We start from the raw sequence: 15,515 nt of genomic DNA, 5'->3' as shown, positions 1-15,515 counted from the left end.
CAGGACGCTGGAGGCCAGCTGAAGATTTCTGTCATTATCCTAAGAGGGGGGTCAGAGCAGGGTAGAAGCACAACGGGTCTGCATGTAAATATCACCCTCCCCGTACAGTGGGGCCAGACTGAAGGGGGCCGAGAAGGACCCGCTGGCCCAGAAGTGGTCCAGCCGGTGGTCACACTGCAGGTGGACCCAGGGGACACACAGGCCACACTGTCCACAGAGTCAGTGGTGGAGGAGCATGGTGGAGGAGGGAGCAGCCTCGCTATGGAGGACGGTGCTTGGGGACAGGACAGGGACCTGGGTGGACACTGCGTGAGAAAGTCGCCGCCTGTACAGGCGTGGGGCGGGGTGTCGGCCAGGCTCGCAGGGGGAAGTATGCACTCACTTTAGAAACACTGCGTTTGACAGATCCTTCAGGCGTCAAAGAGGTGCCAAGTGGGAAGTCACTCGTACAAGCCTCAGCTCTAAGCAGAGCCCTGGGCTAAGACCCCCTGGAAGTCATCTGTCTGTCTGTCCGTGACCATCCGCGCCTCAGACAGATCAGACACGTAAGGGAGGGGACAGAGTGGGAGACCCAGGCCGGTCTGCAGCGAGCGGCAGGGTCCAGCGAGGTGGACGCGGCAGGAATGGACCCGTGAGGTTCGATTACTGCTTTTTAGGCTGTATCCAGTCAACCGCGGACAGACGCACAGGACCGACTGTTTCCCCCTAGTGTGTGTTGTGCCCACATCGCTGAAAACCAAGACGTTTCTACACACGGTCGGTGAGTCAGCTTTAAACACACACTCTCCTATTTGGCACCTCTAGGAGCGTGTGAGAGAGCGGGGTGACAATGTACCAGCGTGAAGTGAGTGTGCGCACCCCAGGGCGCACGGCTCTGCCCTGACGCCTCTCAGGCCATGCGGGTCCACTCGCCGAGTCACGTGACGACCACGTGCCTTCATTCTACACATAGATGGTCGTTTTAGAGGCTAAATGTGATAACGGATGTGAAGTGCTTAGTACACATCCAACGTGTTTAAAAATCGCAATTTTCCATCGACTGTCTGCTGGGTGTCTCGACTTCCCACCAGCCTTATTTGAAAGCATAGCGTATTGGACGTTTTCTTGAAAAGTGACATTTCTGCATTGTTTTAAAAACAACCAGGTGAATATACATCCACCTTATTTCACACGAATCATAAGTATAGAAATTACTGGCGTATGATATTCTGTAGATGTTGATAATAATGAATCTATTGTAAACATTTATTCAAATCAAAATTGTTTTTACCTCATTCGCACTTTATTAATTTATACTTCATTATAGATATTCCAGAATCAGAGGCGATAGAAGGTAAGGTTGATATGGAAATTCTGATTCCTCTCATCTGGGTAGAAAAGAATACAAACATTTTCAGAGTACATGAAGTCAAACTTTTATTTGGAGAGTTGAATTTCATGTACAATAAAATATTTTTAAGCCATACATATTCATAAGCATAATACGAACACCACCTACAGCACTAACACGTTTTAATAAAATTCTACCATGAATATTAATCTAAGCCAAAAAAGGAGTAATCAAGTAAACCAGCTTTACATATCTTTTATCTCTTTTGATGATGCAGTTAAACAATTTAAGACACAAAACTAAGCTTTGGCTCATCAGTACTTCCTCCGCCAGGGGGCGCCAGGGTGCACGCTGGCGTGTCCCAAACCCGCCCCTTCACACTGGAGTCAAAGTTGCTACAAGAATCATCTCTCAATGGCATGTAAACACATTTAGGGTTCCAATTGGCAATTATGTTTTAAATGCTTAGCAAAACGCACCAATATTTCTCATTAAACATTACTGGTCTCTGTTTAGCTCGTCTCTTCCATGAATATAAAATAGGGAAAAAAAATATTATTTGAGATTTCCAGCATCATTTCATTGTGCTTTACATTTTTATAAACATGGACACATCTAAAATATCAGACGCCTTTACGCCAATAGAATAAATCCACCAAAGCCACGTTTTCTCGGACACATGCAAAAGCAGCGAAGAACACTTTTGTACAGCAAAGACCCTGCTTAATTTTCTTCTGATGACTAATTACCATGGCATGTGCAAATCATACCACTCGTTGAACAGGAGATCAATTTCGTTTCCTGTAGATTTGTTTTTCTAGAAAAATATATTTATGTGCTCACAGGAAAAAATTGTGTTGGCGTGCGCGGGCGGGGTGACTTTCCGATTCGTCGTTAGATCGTAGGTTCGTTTGTGAAGTTAAAAGGCATCTTAGCTTTTATCATTTTCAAATTTTTCTTCATACAGAAGAACACCCTGTGACAAAGATAAGGTCCGTGGGATCATCGTCAGCACTTCAGCGTCGAGACCGTCTGCAGCCAAGGAGTCGAGCTTCTTGCCCACGGGCTTGTGCATGAAGTTGGTGCTGGCGCCAGGGGAGAACTGGGGGTTCGCTAGCCCCGGGCAGCCATCCCTGGGGAGCCATCCCGCCATCAGGCCTGGAGCGTGGCAAACAACGGTGACGGCAGACCGGAGGTGGTCCGCCCCGGCCCGGCCCCTGCGCTGAAGGTCCGCGGCAGGAGCCGAATGGCAGTGAGAAGCGGTAACATGGACGGCAGAGGCAGCCACGACGCAGCGTGGCTTCCGTGCCCGTCAGCTCTGGCCACTCGGAAAGCAGGGGGCGGGGACGTCCTTTCACCCTGAGGGCGAGCAGGGACCTCCACTAGGAGACGCAAAGTCTCATTACCGGCGTTAACTTCTAACTTAAAGATCATGCGATCTATAATACATCTGCTCCTAACGATTTCCAGAGATTATTTCCAACTCACGCGCTTCTCTTAAGACCATTCTGGCCGATGACAAACAGGAGGGACTCGCACGATTGCAGTGCTGCCCTTGGAGCCCGACCTTGGCCGCGCCGGGCGCCGGGGAGCTGACGCTCCTGCCGGCTCATCGGCACGCGACTCTGCCCTCTGGAGAAGCGGCTCCCCCGAGGCCGGACGGGGGTGAAGCTCCAGGTGCGCCTCCGGGGGTGCGGGTCCCCACACTCACGCAGGGTGACGTCCCCGCTGGTTCTTACTTCGGGAGCGTGGTCCATCCTGACCCACGAGGCGCCACTGAAATGACATTCTGCTGCTGCCTACGCATGTTGGGTGACACACACAAGGTTTAAAGTGACTCCACGTGGGTCACTGCGCTGACCATCACAAACATCACTACATTTGGGTCCGCAAGAAATACAGCGGCTATGGAAATCAAAGTCAAGGATGTAACAAGAGACGCCCCTAGCTATAGGTCAGAGAATAAAGGAAACCTGTGAGCTAATTTCACTTAAACATCATTAAGAATTTTACGGCGAGATTAAAAAATGTTTCCATGACATCAGAAGTTCAACACTGACGTTTACTGACATGCCTGCGCAAACCTTCCTACCGCTACTGAACCAGTTCCACGTACGATCTTAAAAGGACTAGCCGTCTACTTTCCAGGAAATAAATTTCCTGAATTTGTACTGACTTCAACAGAAAGAAAACAGAAAAACGTCCCACCACGTGTAACGTGTGATGCAGGCGAACACGCCCAGGGCAGGAGCACACTCAACGAAACTTCCGAAATGCAGGAAAACATTTCCCTCAGTATTTCTACGATATTTTATTTTGAAACTGTTGGGAAAAGCAATGTAGGGACACAGTCCAAACGCTCGATACAGTGTCCTGCGTCACGGACCCTGCGCTGTTGGGCGTGGCGCTGGGACCACGGGCAATGGCTTCTGGCCCCTGACGCATGCCGTGTAGACCACCCGTCAGCGCGCACCTTCACCGGAGAACACGACGCGTCTACGCTTTGAAGTGTGTGAATATTAGCATCTTATGTACAACGCATTCGGAAGGCGTACGCACACCTACTGTTGGATTAACACAGGACAAAGGTAAAAGCGGCCAGTTTAGAAGAGGAGATAAAATAACAAAGTACAACAGAGATGACGCTCGGGCCTCACCGAGAGCTCGCGGTGTTCTGTCATGAATGACCTCCGACCCCTGCGCCCCCCGCAGCCGAATTCAGTCCGGGAAAACAACGAAGACGTTGGCCGATGTCAAAACCGACAGAAATCAACGATTCACACTGGATCCGGACAAGTTAGGATCCTGTTTGGACACGACCGTCTCCGGGCAAATCGTTAGAGCTCAGTAAACACCGGTTGGCTGATCAGGTAAGACTCCCGCACCTGCGGATCAATAGGTCTGGACTGTGCCCCAGGAGCAGCTTTCAGGAGGTGCCCGTGTCCCTGTTTATGCGTCGAGAGCCATGTGGTGGCCGTCCTTCCGCCCGCGGGAAGCAGAGTCGCCCAGGCGGATCCGGGGACCGAGCACAGGTGTGCACGCAGGGCTGCGAGGTGGCCGTGCCCGACCACGTGGCGACCGGTCACACCAGCAGCCGCGAGACACAGCGGCGCGGGCTTGGGGCTCGGCCGCGGGAGCTCGAGACACGGGATCTGAGCCGCGCCCCACACGTCAGCTCCTGCCAAGGCGCCGAGCCCCGAGCACAGACCCGCGGGGCCAGGCGCCTTGCGTTCCTGGGGCGGCGCCGTGTCCCCCAGCGTGGTGGCAGCGAAGGGGGCGCCTGGGTGGCCACGGGCCTCGGGACGTGCACATGGGGGGGCGGGCAGGCGACACGCGCTGCTCACGCCCGGGGCGGGAAGGGCACGGGGACGCTCCCGCCGCTGTCCCCAGGCCCCTTCTCCCCACGGCCCGCGTAGGCGCCGATGAAGGACCCGTCCTCGCTGAACAGGCCGTGGTCGCCCTCCCCGTAGGCCACCAGGCTGTCCGCGCTCCCCGTGGCCTCCGTGCCTCTGGCCAGCGACCGGACGCTTCCCTTCAGAGGCTTTTCGTCACTGTCGCTGGAAAACAATGGAAAAGAAACTGCATAAAACCCGCCACGGAAAATTCCAGTAAAGCAAGACTCCTGCATGACTGCTACAGAGTCTGAGACTTTTCAGGATCTCCCGCGAACACGGCAGACAGACGAGCCCTCAGCGACGCTCTTGCGGACGCGCGTGTGGACCGTCGCCCCGTGCGCGTCGCCCGCGGTGCCCGGCCCCTCTGTGCACGCGGAGCGGCGGGCCTCGGCCCTCCGTCTTACCTCCGTGAGCCCCCAAACCCTTCTGGAATGTCCCGTCTGTTCAGATTACTCAATCCAATTCTGTTTCTCGAAACCCTAGAACCTCCTTTCCTATAGTTTATGAACTTGGGTTTGTTAAGAAAAAAATGTAGCTGGCACTTTTAGACCATAAATGCACAAGTGATTTGTGTCTATGCTCCGGCTTTATCCCCAACAAAAGCAGCTCTGTCTGTGACATAACGTGGTCTCCCCAGGTTCTGAGCGAAGTTTTAAGTACCAACAACTGTCGTGCTGTAAAGTTGTGTGATTTTTCAAATCCTTGAGAAACGAAGGACTTGGAAAAGCTATAATCGGGACGGACTAGCACCTGACGCTTCGCGGCGGCCGCCCGCGCCGCTCCTGCAACGGGTCCTGGACGCGCTTCCCGCGCGCGTGGCAGGGCGGCCCTTCCTGCCCGCAGGTCGCCATGGGACACGGTTGGGCCAAAGGGGACAAAGGGGACATGTGTCACTTCAGAGCCAGCGCTCATCCTCCATGCTCTCTCTCTGCGGGGAGGATCTGGATGCCCCCCGTCCAGCCACTGCCCCTACGTGACAAAGTGACCCGAGAACCATGGCTTCGGAGTCGTCCGTGACGGCAGCGTAACTCAGGCTGTCCTGACGATCGCTGGCTCCCGTGATGACAAAAGCACCGGGAGGAGCCACAGGAGTGAGAATCCGGTCGCGGGGCACAGCGCCCAGCGAAGCCTCCTCCCAGGACGACCGGGGACCGGGGCCGTGTAACTGATGCCCCTGTGCTCTCAGCAGGAGAGGGTGAAACACGCGTCAACGGCTCTGAAGCAGCCGTCCCCAACCTGTCTGACACCAGGCACCGGGGCTCCCGTGAGCATCCAAGCCCTGATGTGAGGCGGAACTGAGGGGTGACGCCGGCGCCGGGGGGCGGCTGTAGACACGGATGGAGCTTCGCTCGCCCGCCCGCCGCTCACCTCCCGCTGTGCGGCCCGGGTCCTAACGGGCCAGGGGCCGGTCCTGGTCCATGGTTCGGGGGTTGGGGCCCCCTGCTATAAAGGGACGCAGGGGAGGTGGTTCAGGGGTGATTTACCTATTTCCTGCCCAGCAGTCACCAGCTGCGAGCCCACCTCCCACTGCTGCTCGAGTCCCTGGAGGGAGCCACTGCCCCCTCGTCTGCTTTGTCATCGTACTTAATTGATCCTAGTCATGAACATGGCGGAGTCTGCCTTCCGCGGGCCAGGTCCGCGGGGGGACACGGTGTGCGCCTTGCTCACCTTCGCAGGCGCACACAGCAGGTGCACGGGACACCTGGGTGTGGAGGTAAACGGAGCCCCCCCTGGGCTCACGGCAGCCATGCTGAAGATGCTTAGGTAAGCCAAGAGACGGTCACCTGACAGAACTGCCCTTGCCCGACGCTCACAGGACGCCTCCCGCATCGTCCAGACGCCCCGGCCTGCCAGGCCCGGGGACCCGATTCTGAGAACGAGCACGTGTGCCGTGCGGCCAAGCCTGTGACCCGGGACACGCTCCGCCCCAGCGCAGGTGACTGCCACGTTTACCTGTAGTCGCCGAAGGTCTCGTCTTTTCCTGACTGGACCTCTGGGTCTGGGTGCAGGTCTTCCTTCTCTTTCACTGACAAGAAAAACGCAGGAGAAAGTCACGCACGTAACAAAAAAACGTACCGGCCGAGGCTAGACACGGCCGATCCCACAGCCCTGCTCGCCCCCGCCGGTGCGGGCGGCCCACGCTTTCTGTGGCTGGACCTACAGCCCGTCCGAAATCTCTGTAAGGACAAAACGGACGTGTGGGTCCCCCGCTATCATGAGAGCCGCCACGCAGTAGACCCTGCCGCGGCCACCCGCGACCACGGGATGACGAGACCCGCTGGGAGTCTTGCTTGGCTGTGGCGCCAGCAGGTCGGTGACCGACACGCCTGTCACTGCGCGAACCGCCTGACGGTGCCGGAGGCTCGCACCAGCTCTACGTCGCTAAACTGGACAGCGAGAGTCAAAACGTTTGGTCGTTTCCCGCTTCCTCTTCCTCAGAATTGCCCCCAAATCATCACGCGGGTCGACAGTGACCCTTGACGTCAGCTTTTCGCGTGGCCCTGGGCTGCTCGCAGACACCCGGGGGGAAGGGTGTCACTTTGCTGTCCTGCAGGGTGAAGCGATGGCCTCATTCTCCTTCAAGGGCATCGTTTGAGCAGCTCTTTTAGAATTTGGATGGGGCCGCACTTCACAGTGACCGGTGGGGGACACTCAAAAGGGAATGCTGGCTCTCTGTGATCTTCCAGTTAATCACCCAGAACACTGTGAGTCCGTGAAAATCTAATTCATAATGATTCAGTCTCCGTAGGGAAAAATGAGGTGTATAATTACGTAAATTTTCCATGTAATTTTACAAAAATTTTGAAATTGTGCTTGTTTGTTTGCTCAAAATATATAATGGGTTCCCACTAATATTTGCTGAATGAGTCAGAAGTCAATGAACTTTCACTAATCTGAACCTCATCAGAATACACTCAGTGGGATCTAAATCATTCCCCCAATATAAAAGCACCCCGAATACTAAGAAAAAAATAGCACCAACACAATATGTTTATCGGAAAAAGATGAGCTTGGAAATTGAATGAAACTAAAGTGAAGACAACCATCGTATTAACTCGGATGGTCTTTATTTATTTAATTCAGGGCAATGTCGTCACGGTCACAAGAAGCGCAGTGCCCGCTGTGGTTACCGCTCACGCAGGTGACCGGCGTGCAGGCCATCAGAACGCACTGGAGCAGAACAGTCCCTGCGTCACGAACGTGGAGAGAGGCAGCCGTGAATGGGCCCGTCCACGTGTGCGACTTAGAAATAAGTCTTTTCAACATCTCTGCGATTTTACGAATAAAAGCAGCTCGGAAGCATCGTCAGTCTGGTCAGACCCTGTCTTAAGCACTAATAACTAGTTAGTGGGCAACCGCCTGCATGCGGGACTCTCCAGCGGTCCCCAACCCTGCTGACACAGGGCCCGGCGCTCCTGTGAGCATCTAAGGCCTGACGAGCTGAGGCGGGGCTGAGGTGGAGCTGAGGCGGGGCTGAGGCGGTGATGCCGGCGCCGGGGAGCGGCCGCAGACACAGATGGAGCCTGGCTCGGTGGCCCGCCGCTCACCTCCTGCTGTGCGGCCTGGGTCCTAACAGGCCACGGACTGGACCAGTACCGGTCCCTGGCCTGAGGAGAGGGGCCCCTCCTCTAGGCCACATACTGCCTTTGGTTAGTTAATACAGGAATACTTTGTCCCTCACCTAATATGCTAATAGAAATCTGATTTGAAGGTGTCACTAGAAAAACGAGACGTTTCTGAAGAGAGCCTCTCAGAAGACACCATGTAATGAATATTAAAGGACAACTTTATTCGTCTGTTGCTTTCTGTTCTACATCCCACAGTTGGGGGAAATCTCATGGTGCTTGTCCTTTTCTGTCTGACATATTTCACTTAGCATGACACCCCTAAGGTCCGTCCACGCTGTCACAGACGGCAGGATCTCGTCTCCGACAGCTGAGCGATATTCCATAGTACACACGTAGCACGCCCTTCGCCATCGAAGAGCCTCGGGCTGCTTCCGTGTGTACCGCGACCCCAGTCCCCATACACAGAGTGGCAGGCGTTACCTGAGTACTTCCCACCTCTGTTCCTCTTCACGAAGCACACGGTCAGCAGTGTGAGCGTGAGGACCGCGACAGCACACATCAGCCCGATGAACCAGCCTTGCGTGGCGATGTCATCGTACAGGCCAGCGTACCCTGCCGCACAGAGAGGAGGCACACGCTCGATGCACGAGGCAGCCCCCGGACGACGCCCCTCGGGGCGAGTTCAACATCGCTTTCAAACACACACGAGAGCGTCAGTTTTGTGGTCCCCCCGAGTGACCCTCAGGGCACGTGACTGGAAGGATGTTTCGTGGGGAGGACACTGATCAGTGTCCAGGCTTTATTTGGAAAGGGCCCTGTCCGGTCGCATTTGGTTCTGAGGATGGAACCCAGAGAGGAGGGTGCAGGCGGGTGAGGTTAGCCCGGCAGCAGCAGCAAGAGCAGCAGCAGCAGCAGCAGCAGCACAGGCCGCCTCGGTTACCGCAGGATGCCCTGTCGCCGTGGGCTGCCTCGGTTACCACGGGCTGCCTTGGTTATCGCAGGCTGCCATGGTTACCATCGGCCGCCCTGGTCACAGACCACTGTGGTTACCACAGGATGCCCTGGTCACCGTGGGTTGCCTTGGTTACCGCAGGACGCCATGGTTACCGTGGGTTGCCGTGGTTACCGCTGGCTGCCATGGTTACCGCAGGTTGCCATGGCGTCGCCAGGTTCTGGTTGTTTTGCTTTTTAGTTTTTTTGTTATTCACATGTTAATGAGCGGGGACATGTTTAGGCAGCCACACACGGCAGAAACAGGAAGGGGAGCTGGACCTTTGTAGAACGTTTTTCCTTTTCATGGTTTTAAAACGCTGGGCTGAAAGAAACTGAAACGATCGTTTTTACAGGAGCAGCCTCCATGTGCTTTCCCTCTAACGCGGGAAGTCTGCGCGGGTCCGTGGTCAACGGGGCGCGGAGGGGGCGCCTGGCGCCGCCCCGCGTGGGGACGTGGTCGACGGGGCGCGGAGGGGGCGCCTGGCGCGCCCCGCGCGGCCTCGCGTCTCACCTCTCCCTCTCGCCTCGATTACGTCTTCGAAAATGCTACTGTTATCCACCCAGTTCTTAGTCGACAGGCGAACTACATGGTCAGCTCCCGGCTCAAACACCTCTACTGGGTGGAGCTTTTGAGTGAGATTTACTCCTCCGGACAGCTTCCCGAGACCTTTACCTGAGAAATGCACACAGTTAAATCATGTCAATAGGCACCACTGAAAAGCAGGACATGAAAAATAAAATATCTATATTTATACATATAGTGCTATTTCAGATGAATATGAGAGCTACTTGTGGCATTTTTACCCTCAGATAGTTCTTGAATGATCAGGAGAGCAATAAAATCAACATTTTAAGATTTTCCTTTTATAATATACTGAAACTCAGTCAATGAAATTAACTTAATTCGTGCCCTTTTAAGATGATGTGCACGATGAAATGGCACTATAAATCTGCCTGTTCGTGTGAATAATTCAAAACCAAACACAGACTTCAAAAAATCACACGATGTCATTTTGTGCAATGCGAACTTTGCCAATCCCAGCAGGGAACGGTGTGGCCACCGTGGCTTTAAATTAAAGCACGTGACATTTCAACTCCGTGTTACTAATCTTTGTCTGGGTCTTCTCCTTGAATACTGATGCATGGCATCACGATACGATCACGTGTCAAACAGATGAAATTTGTAGAAACTTAAGCTACATCACATGCAGGTTTATAGGCACATGTACATGAAATGCACTGACATTTTGAGAATGTGGTGAGAGACACTTTTCTTAAAAAAAAAAAACCATGAATATGCCAATATATCAACTACAGAATCTCATGGTCACAGATAAAAATGAGTCAAGTGTAAGCAAAGACACATGTAATTTCCAATCTCACAACAAAATATCTAAAATATTTTCTCAGGTATTTTGCTAGAATCAACTCGATAGAATAGATACAAACCAGAAAATACTAAAGATTTATACGGAAGATAAAATATATCCCATGTTGCGAATATTAGGGGTTGGGAAACTCTGTTCCAAATGGGTATACTTTGTTATATGTTAAAATTTAGCTATAACATTTTATCACAGATTAGAAATTAATTATATAGTTACTGATAACACGAGAGCTTCACTAAAACATGGCACCATGGAAGAAACGAAGCCGGTGACGTTAGCTGAGCAAAGCCATTAAGATTGAGCACCGCTGAAACAGAATGCAATTAATTCTGCCTTTGAAAATCAGAAATATTAATATAACAGTAAGTAGCATAAGCTTTTGAAAAAGAGCAGAGCGAGTGTTTCATTCAAACTAGTAACGGCACAGAAAGAACATTTCTGATTAACTCCGTCTTCTTCTTCCGCCTGGACTATGGAATGTGAGCCATGTGAAAATCAGAGTGACGACCAGGAGATCGCCAGAAAAAAATGCTGGCGCGTGAGACCCCAGTCTCTGAAGAGATGCCGGGGACTCCAGCCGAGCACGGAGAAGGGGGGTGCGCGGAAACACATCCCCACGGGCACCGCAGTTATCATTTTTGGCGTGTTTAGTGATATCAAGATGTATCGCTTCAGTGAAAAAAATGTATGTGTTTCTTTTTTCAAAGATCGTGCTCAAGACCAGTAGGAAAAGGGGCTGCGGTGTCTTTCCTGCGAGCGTGGCGGGACACGCCTGCGGCAGGGTGGGCTGGAGGAGGGGACGCTGCTGGGTCACTGAAAACAGGGATTCCTGAGAAAGAGCGGAAACGGATCAGTAAGGGGGCTTCGAACTCCTGACGCGTGTGACGGGAGATGCTGGCCGTGAGGCCCTCGGGCTACATCTCGCATCTGCAGAGAGGCTGCAGCGTCGCTTACAAAATCACACGCACGGCACTGCCCACCCTCCGAAAACAACTCGTCCAGCGTGAACGTGACCGAGGCCCCCTGCCCCACGACCTCGGTCCCCCTGGCCCGCGTGACTCTAGTCAGGCCACCTGTGGCACAGTGTCCTCACGGGGCGGGGCTGGTGAGAGGGGACAGCCGGGCTCATCGCGCTCGGGCCTTGTTTCCATGGAAACAGCAACCCTCCCAGGCCTTCGACTCTGTTTTCAAAAATACGGGGGCCGCAATGTCGAGATGACGGCTGCTCTCGCCTCGTGTCTTTGCCCTGAACACGTGATGCCCGTTTGAACTCTCGAGAAATGAGATGCTCTTAGTTACTAGAGAGTTTTCCATCGCTGTCTTTAAGTGGAACTTCTGTGAAGAGGTAAACAGGTTCCTCATCTCACTCGGTGTCTAATTCGTCCTTGAGGGTGAACTGTGGGCTCCCCCGGGAGGAACTATTGCCCGTGGAAGGGGGTCCTGAGCACTTAGGAGTCTGAGGGAAACACGAGCCCCGCGTTAGTCGGATGCGAAGGGGCCGTGAGGGGCGGCCAGAGCGGTGAGTGGAAGTCAGGGCGTGAGCGTGCACGGGCGGACACGCGGGCGTCACGGCCCCTCACAGACGCGAATACGTGTCAACGTGTGTTTTCATAAATGACACACGACTTCATCTTCCTCACCACTATTTTCTCTGTTCCCATCGAGTCTACCTTTTTCCTCATCGGAAATGTGGAAAAGCATCCCAAAGAGCACCTGACGTAAAGCACGTGATCAGCAAAGGCCCCTCTGCTTCCTGCCGCCTCCCTCCGCCCCCGCCAATCCTGCCAGGTCCGATCGGCTTGAACCGCACGGACGCCCTCTTTATGACTCATCAGGAAGCACGTGGTTCCTCTGAGTCGTTTCCCTTATTCTACCCCCTTGTTCGTCTTCCGATGTCCCACCGATGTTACAGAAAGCCCAGCAAAACGCCGCTAAAATCCTAGTTCCCAAAACGATTCGGGGAGGGAGACGGCTCTGAGTCGGAAATGATTTTTTAAAGTGCAATCGAATTAGGAGAATTGTATAACTGAAACCACAGACTGACGGGCTGTTCTTAAGCCAGTTATCTGGCATCAACCAGCAGACAACAAAATAAAACGGATGCACGAATCTGCGTGTCTGTGAGTCGGGACACGGAGTAGAGCGTGTCAGATCCGTGTTGCAGAATGTCTGCCAGGAGTGACAAGTATCTGCCACGCAGAAACATTTCCGAAAGAAAACTATCCTTCCCCGCACCTTACGGACAGCTTCCCGGCCGTGGGTCCCCTGAGCTAATTAAGTAAAACGAAGGTCCCTGACCTTATGCTCTCTAAAGCGACACAGCTCGATCGCTGTTGCCGTAGAAACCCACAAATCGAGTCGATGTGAACTTGACAAACGAGATAGATAAATTCTGCACCGACATCGGTGGTGCGGACCGAGGCGCGATCGTGCCGGTTTACGGTGGCGCGCGCGTGGGTCCCTGCCACGGGGTCGGGAAGGCTCGCCGCGTGCACGCGTGGAGCCCCCCGCTACTTACTGCCGTCGCCCGCCGTGAGGCTCTCCTCGGTGAGGGGTTTGCCGCAGCCCCGGGACGTGCAAGCCCGCACGTAGAATTTGTACCGGGTCGCGGGGCTGAGGTTCGAGAGGTGCCAGCTGGGCTTCGAGGGGCTCGTGATGTTGACGGCATTCAGTTCTCCGACCTCGTAGGTGTCATTTACTGAGGGCACAAAGGACAGTTCCCCGTGAGTCACAGTCGTGATGACCCGAGTGACGCTGTCTCTGACTTCTGCGTCTATGATGCTCGTGGTGCGCAAGGCGCCATCTGAATCACTCCGAGCCATCGACTCGTTTAACTCTGAGGCCGACGTAATTATTGTGACTATAACATACGTGGGGAAACCGAGGTTTCGTAAGGATAAGCACCTTGCCTAGACCTAGGGCTGGTAACTGGCTCAAGGTCTCTGATAAAAAATACGAAACTATGTTTTTTGGTACCCACTGGCATAGTGCTTTTCTTCTAAAACAGACTTTGGCAAACCTTTCGGAAAAGGACTAGATGGTGACTTTCAGCCTGTGTGGCCCATGCAACCTCTGTCACACTACTCGACTTGGCCACTGCAGTGAGAAACAGGTACAGACACGTGTAAATGAACGCGCACGGCTGTGTTCCAATAACTTTTTTCTTTATAAAAACAGGCAGTGCCCGGAGGCTCCTCCGAGCCAGCTTACGGGTGCTGTGCTGTCGGGAAGTAGGTGGCCTGCAAACCATCATCATCGGACCCTCAGCATAGCGAGCCAAATCCTCAGCCAAAAAAAAAAAACAAACGGAACTATGACTGGGTGACTCCACAGAAACATCTGCGTACTTATCTGGTACTGCAGCACGTAGCCAGTCAAGTTTCCGTTCAGCTTCTGAGGCAGTCCCCAGGACACGGTGGCGGTGTCCTTGTCGATCTGGACGACCTTGAGGAAGGCGGGCTGGCCAGGAACTGGGAAACACAGGGCCAAGGGCAGACACTCAGGCATCGGCAGGGTTTCAAGGAGGCCCGTGAGTATCGCTTTCCCACGGGCAGCGAGCGGCCAGCTCGTGGAGTCCGCGCTCACGCTGCTGGGGGGAGACGCTCGCGTCGGCCCTGGGGAGGCCGCCCCCGCCCCCGCCCCCGCTCACCTCCTTCTGGTGTCCGGAAGGCGTGGGGCTCGCTCTCGGGGCCGGCGCCCCTGGAGTTGTAGGCCGAGACTGTCACGTGGAACTCGCTGAAGGCCTCGAGGGACGGCAGCATCCCGGAGTTTCTCGGCCCCGAAAATCGCAGCACGTTTACTCGCTTGGGGAGCGTCCGTCCATCCAGCAGGCTCTTCGTTTTCCACCAGTTTATCTGCAGTGAACACAAGAACCGTTCGGCGAGTCGGCCACGCGGCGGGCACTCTGCTCGTCTTCGGAGATCGGGGCTGGTGTGCAGGAAAGGGCTTCGCCCGGCGGCGAGGACCGGGGGCTCCGACGCAAACCTCATATCCTCTCAGGTGTCCGCGGACGCTGTCCTTCGGCACCGCTGACCAGGTCACTTTAGCCAGCGTGCTGTTGATGACGTCCACCCCCCGGATCTCGGGGGCCGCGTCGGGGTCTGTGGAGCGGGAAAGAGCGACCGGCTTTGGAGAAACCCGGACAGGCTGGGGCCGTGGCGCCGCCCTCGGAAGCAGGTGACCAGACCCGCAACGCAGCTAACGTCACTCGGGACGCTGCTGAGCTGATCCGCTCACAGCCAGCGGCAGCCGGGAACGCGCCGTGCGCCGGGCGCTGTTCTCAGCCCGGCCGGGCAGCCCCGGAAGGCGGGTCGCCCCCAGCCCGCAATGCGGGGCACTCTCCCCGGGGACCCGCGGCGGCCAGGGCTGCCGTCTCGGGTCGGAGGGAGAACGTGGACGACAGTGCGTATCGCTGCCATTTCACCGTCTCTACCTTCTCCCCCCCCCGTGTCTAAACATGACCGTGGGCGCCGCGGGCCGAGGGTCACTCCTGCGACAGCCGCTATGGTGCGAGCATGTCCGACTGCGACGTTGCCGGCACCCCGGAGCCCCGGGCGTGTGTCTGCGTGTGCGTGTGACGCCCTGCACGATCTGGGCCTGGCTCACGGGCGTCGGAAAGGCCGAAGACGGCCACGCCCCGGGCACGGCGGCAGGGGACCGTCACACGGCCTTTGCCGCACGGAGACAAATGGGACCAGAAGCCTGAGCACGACCGTGCTGCTTAGCCGACGGGACTGATTTTCCACGTAGAAACAGCTGTCCTGGGAAGTTTAGGAAAATCGAAGCTTTCCGCACATTCCGCCCCACCCCCCTCTCCCGATCCCCCGTCCCGCGGCTGACG

The 15,515-nt window shown here is 54.9% G+C and overlaps 1 protein-coding gene across 1 annotated transcript in view; it reads right to left on the bottom strand.

Moving 5' to 3' along the window:
• Positions 1-4,670: 4,670 nt before the first annotated feature.
• The window catches only part of CHL1 (cell adhesion molecule L1 like), a 68,342-nt gene continuing 57,497 nt past the window's right edge, over positions 4,671-15,515 (bottom strand). Inside the window, exons 14-22 of the mRNA XM_011383845.1 lie at positions 15,281-15,343; positions 14,660-14,775; positions 14,325-14,529; positions 14,023-14,145; positions 13,194-13,373; positions 9,799-9,960; positions 8,775-8,906; positions 6,679-6,751; positions 4,671-4,887 (exon numbers count right to left, since the gene is read on the bottom strand). Of these exons, the coding sequence (XP_011382147.1) occupies positions 4,671-4,887; positions 6,679-6,751; positions 8,775-8,906; positions 9,799-9,960; positions 13,194-13,373; positions 14,023-14,145; positions 14,325-14,529; positions 14,660-14,775; positions 15,281-15,343 (1,271 nt within the window). The remainder of the gene's footprint in view (positions 4,888-6,678; positions 6,752-8,774; positions 8,907-9,798; positions 9,961-13,193; positions 13,374-14,022; positions 14,146-14,324; positions 14,530-14,659; positions 14,776-15,280; positions 15,344-15,515) is intronic.

The sequence above is a fragment of the Pteropus vampyrus genome, unplaced genomic scaffold, assembly GCF_000151845.1.
Source record: "Pteropus vampyrus isolate Shadow unplaced genomic scaffold, Pvam_2.0 Scaffold546, whole genome shotgun sequence".
In the NCBI taxonomy this organism is placed as follows: domain Eukaryota; kingdom Metazoa; phylum Chordata; class Mammalia; order Chiroptera; family Pteropodidae; genus Pteropus; species Pteropus vampyrus.
This window is presented reverse-complemented; position numbering and strand designations above follow the sequence as displayed.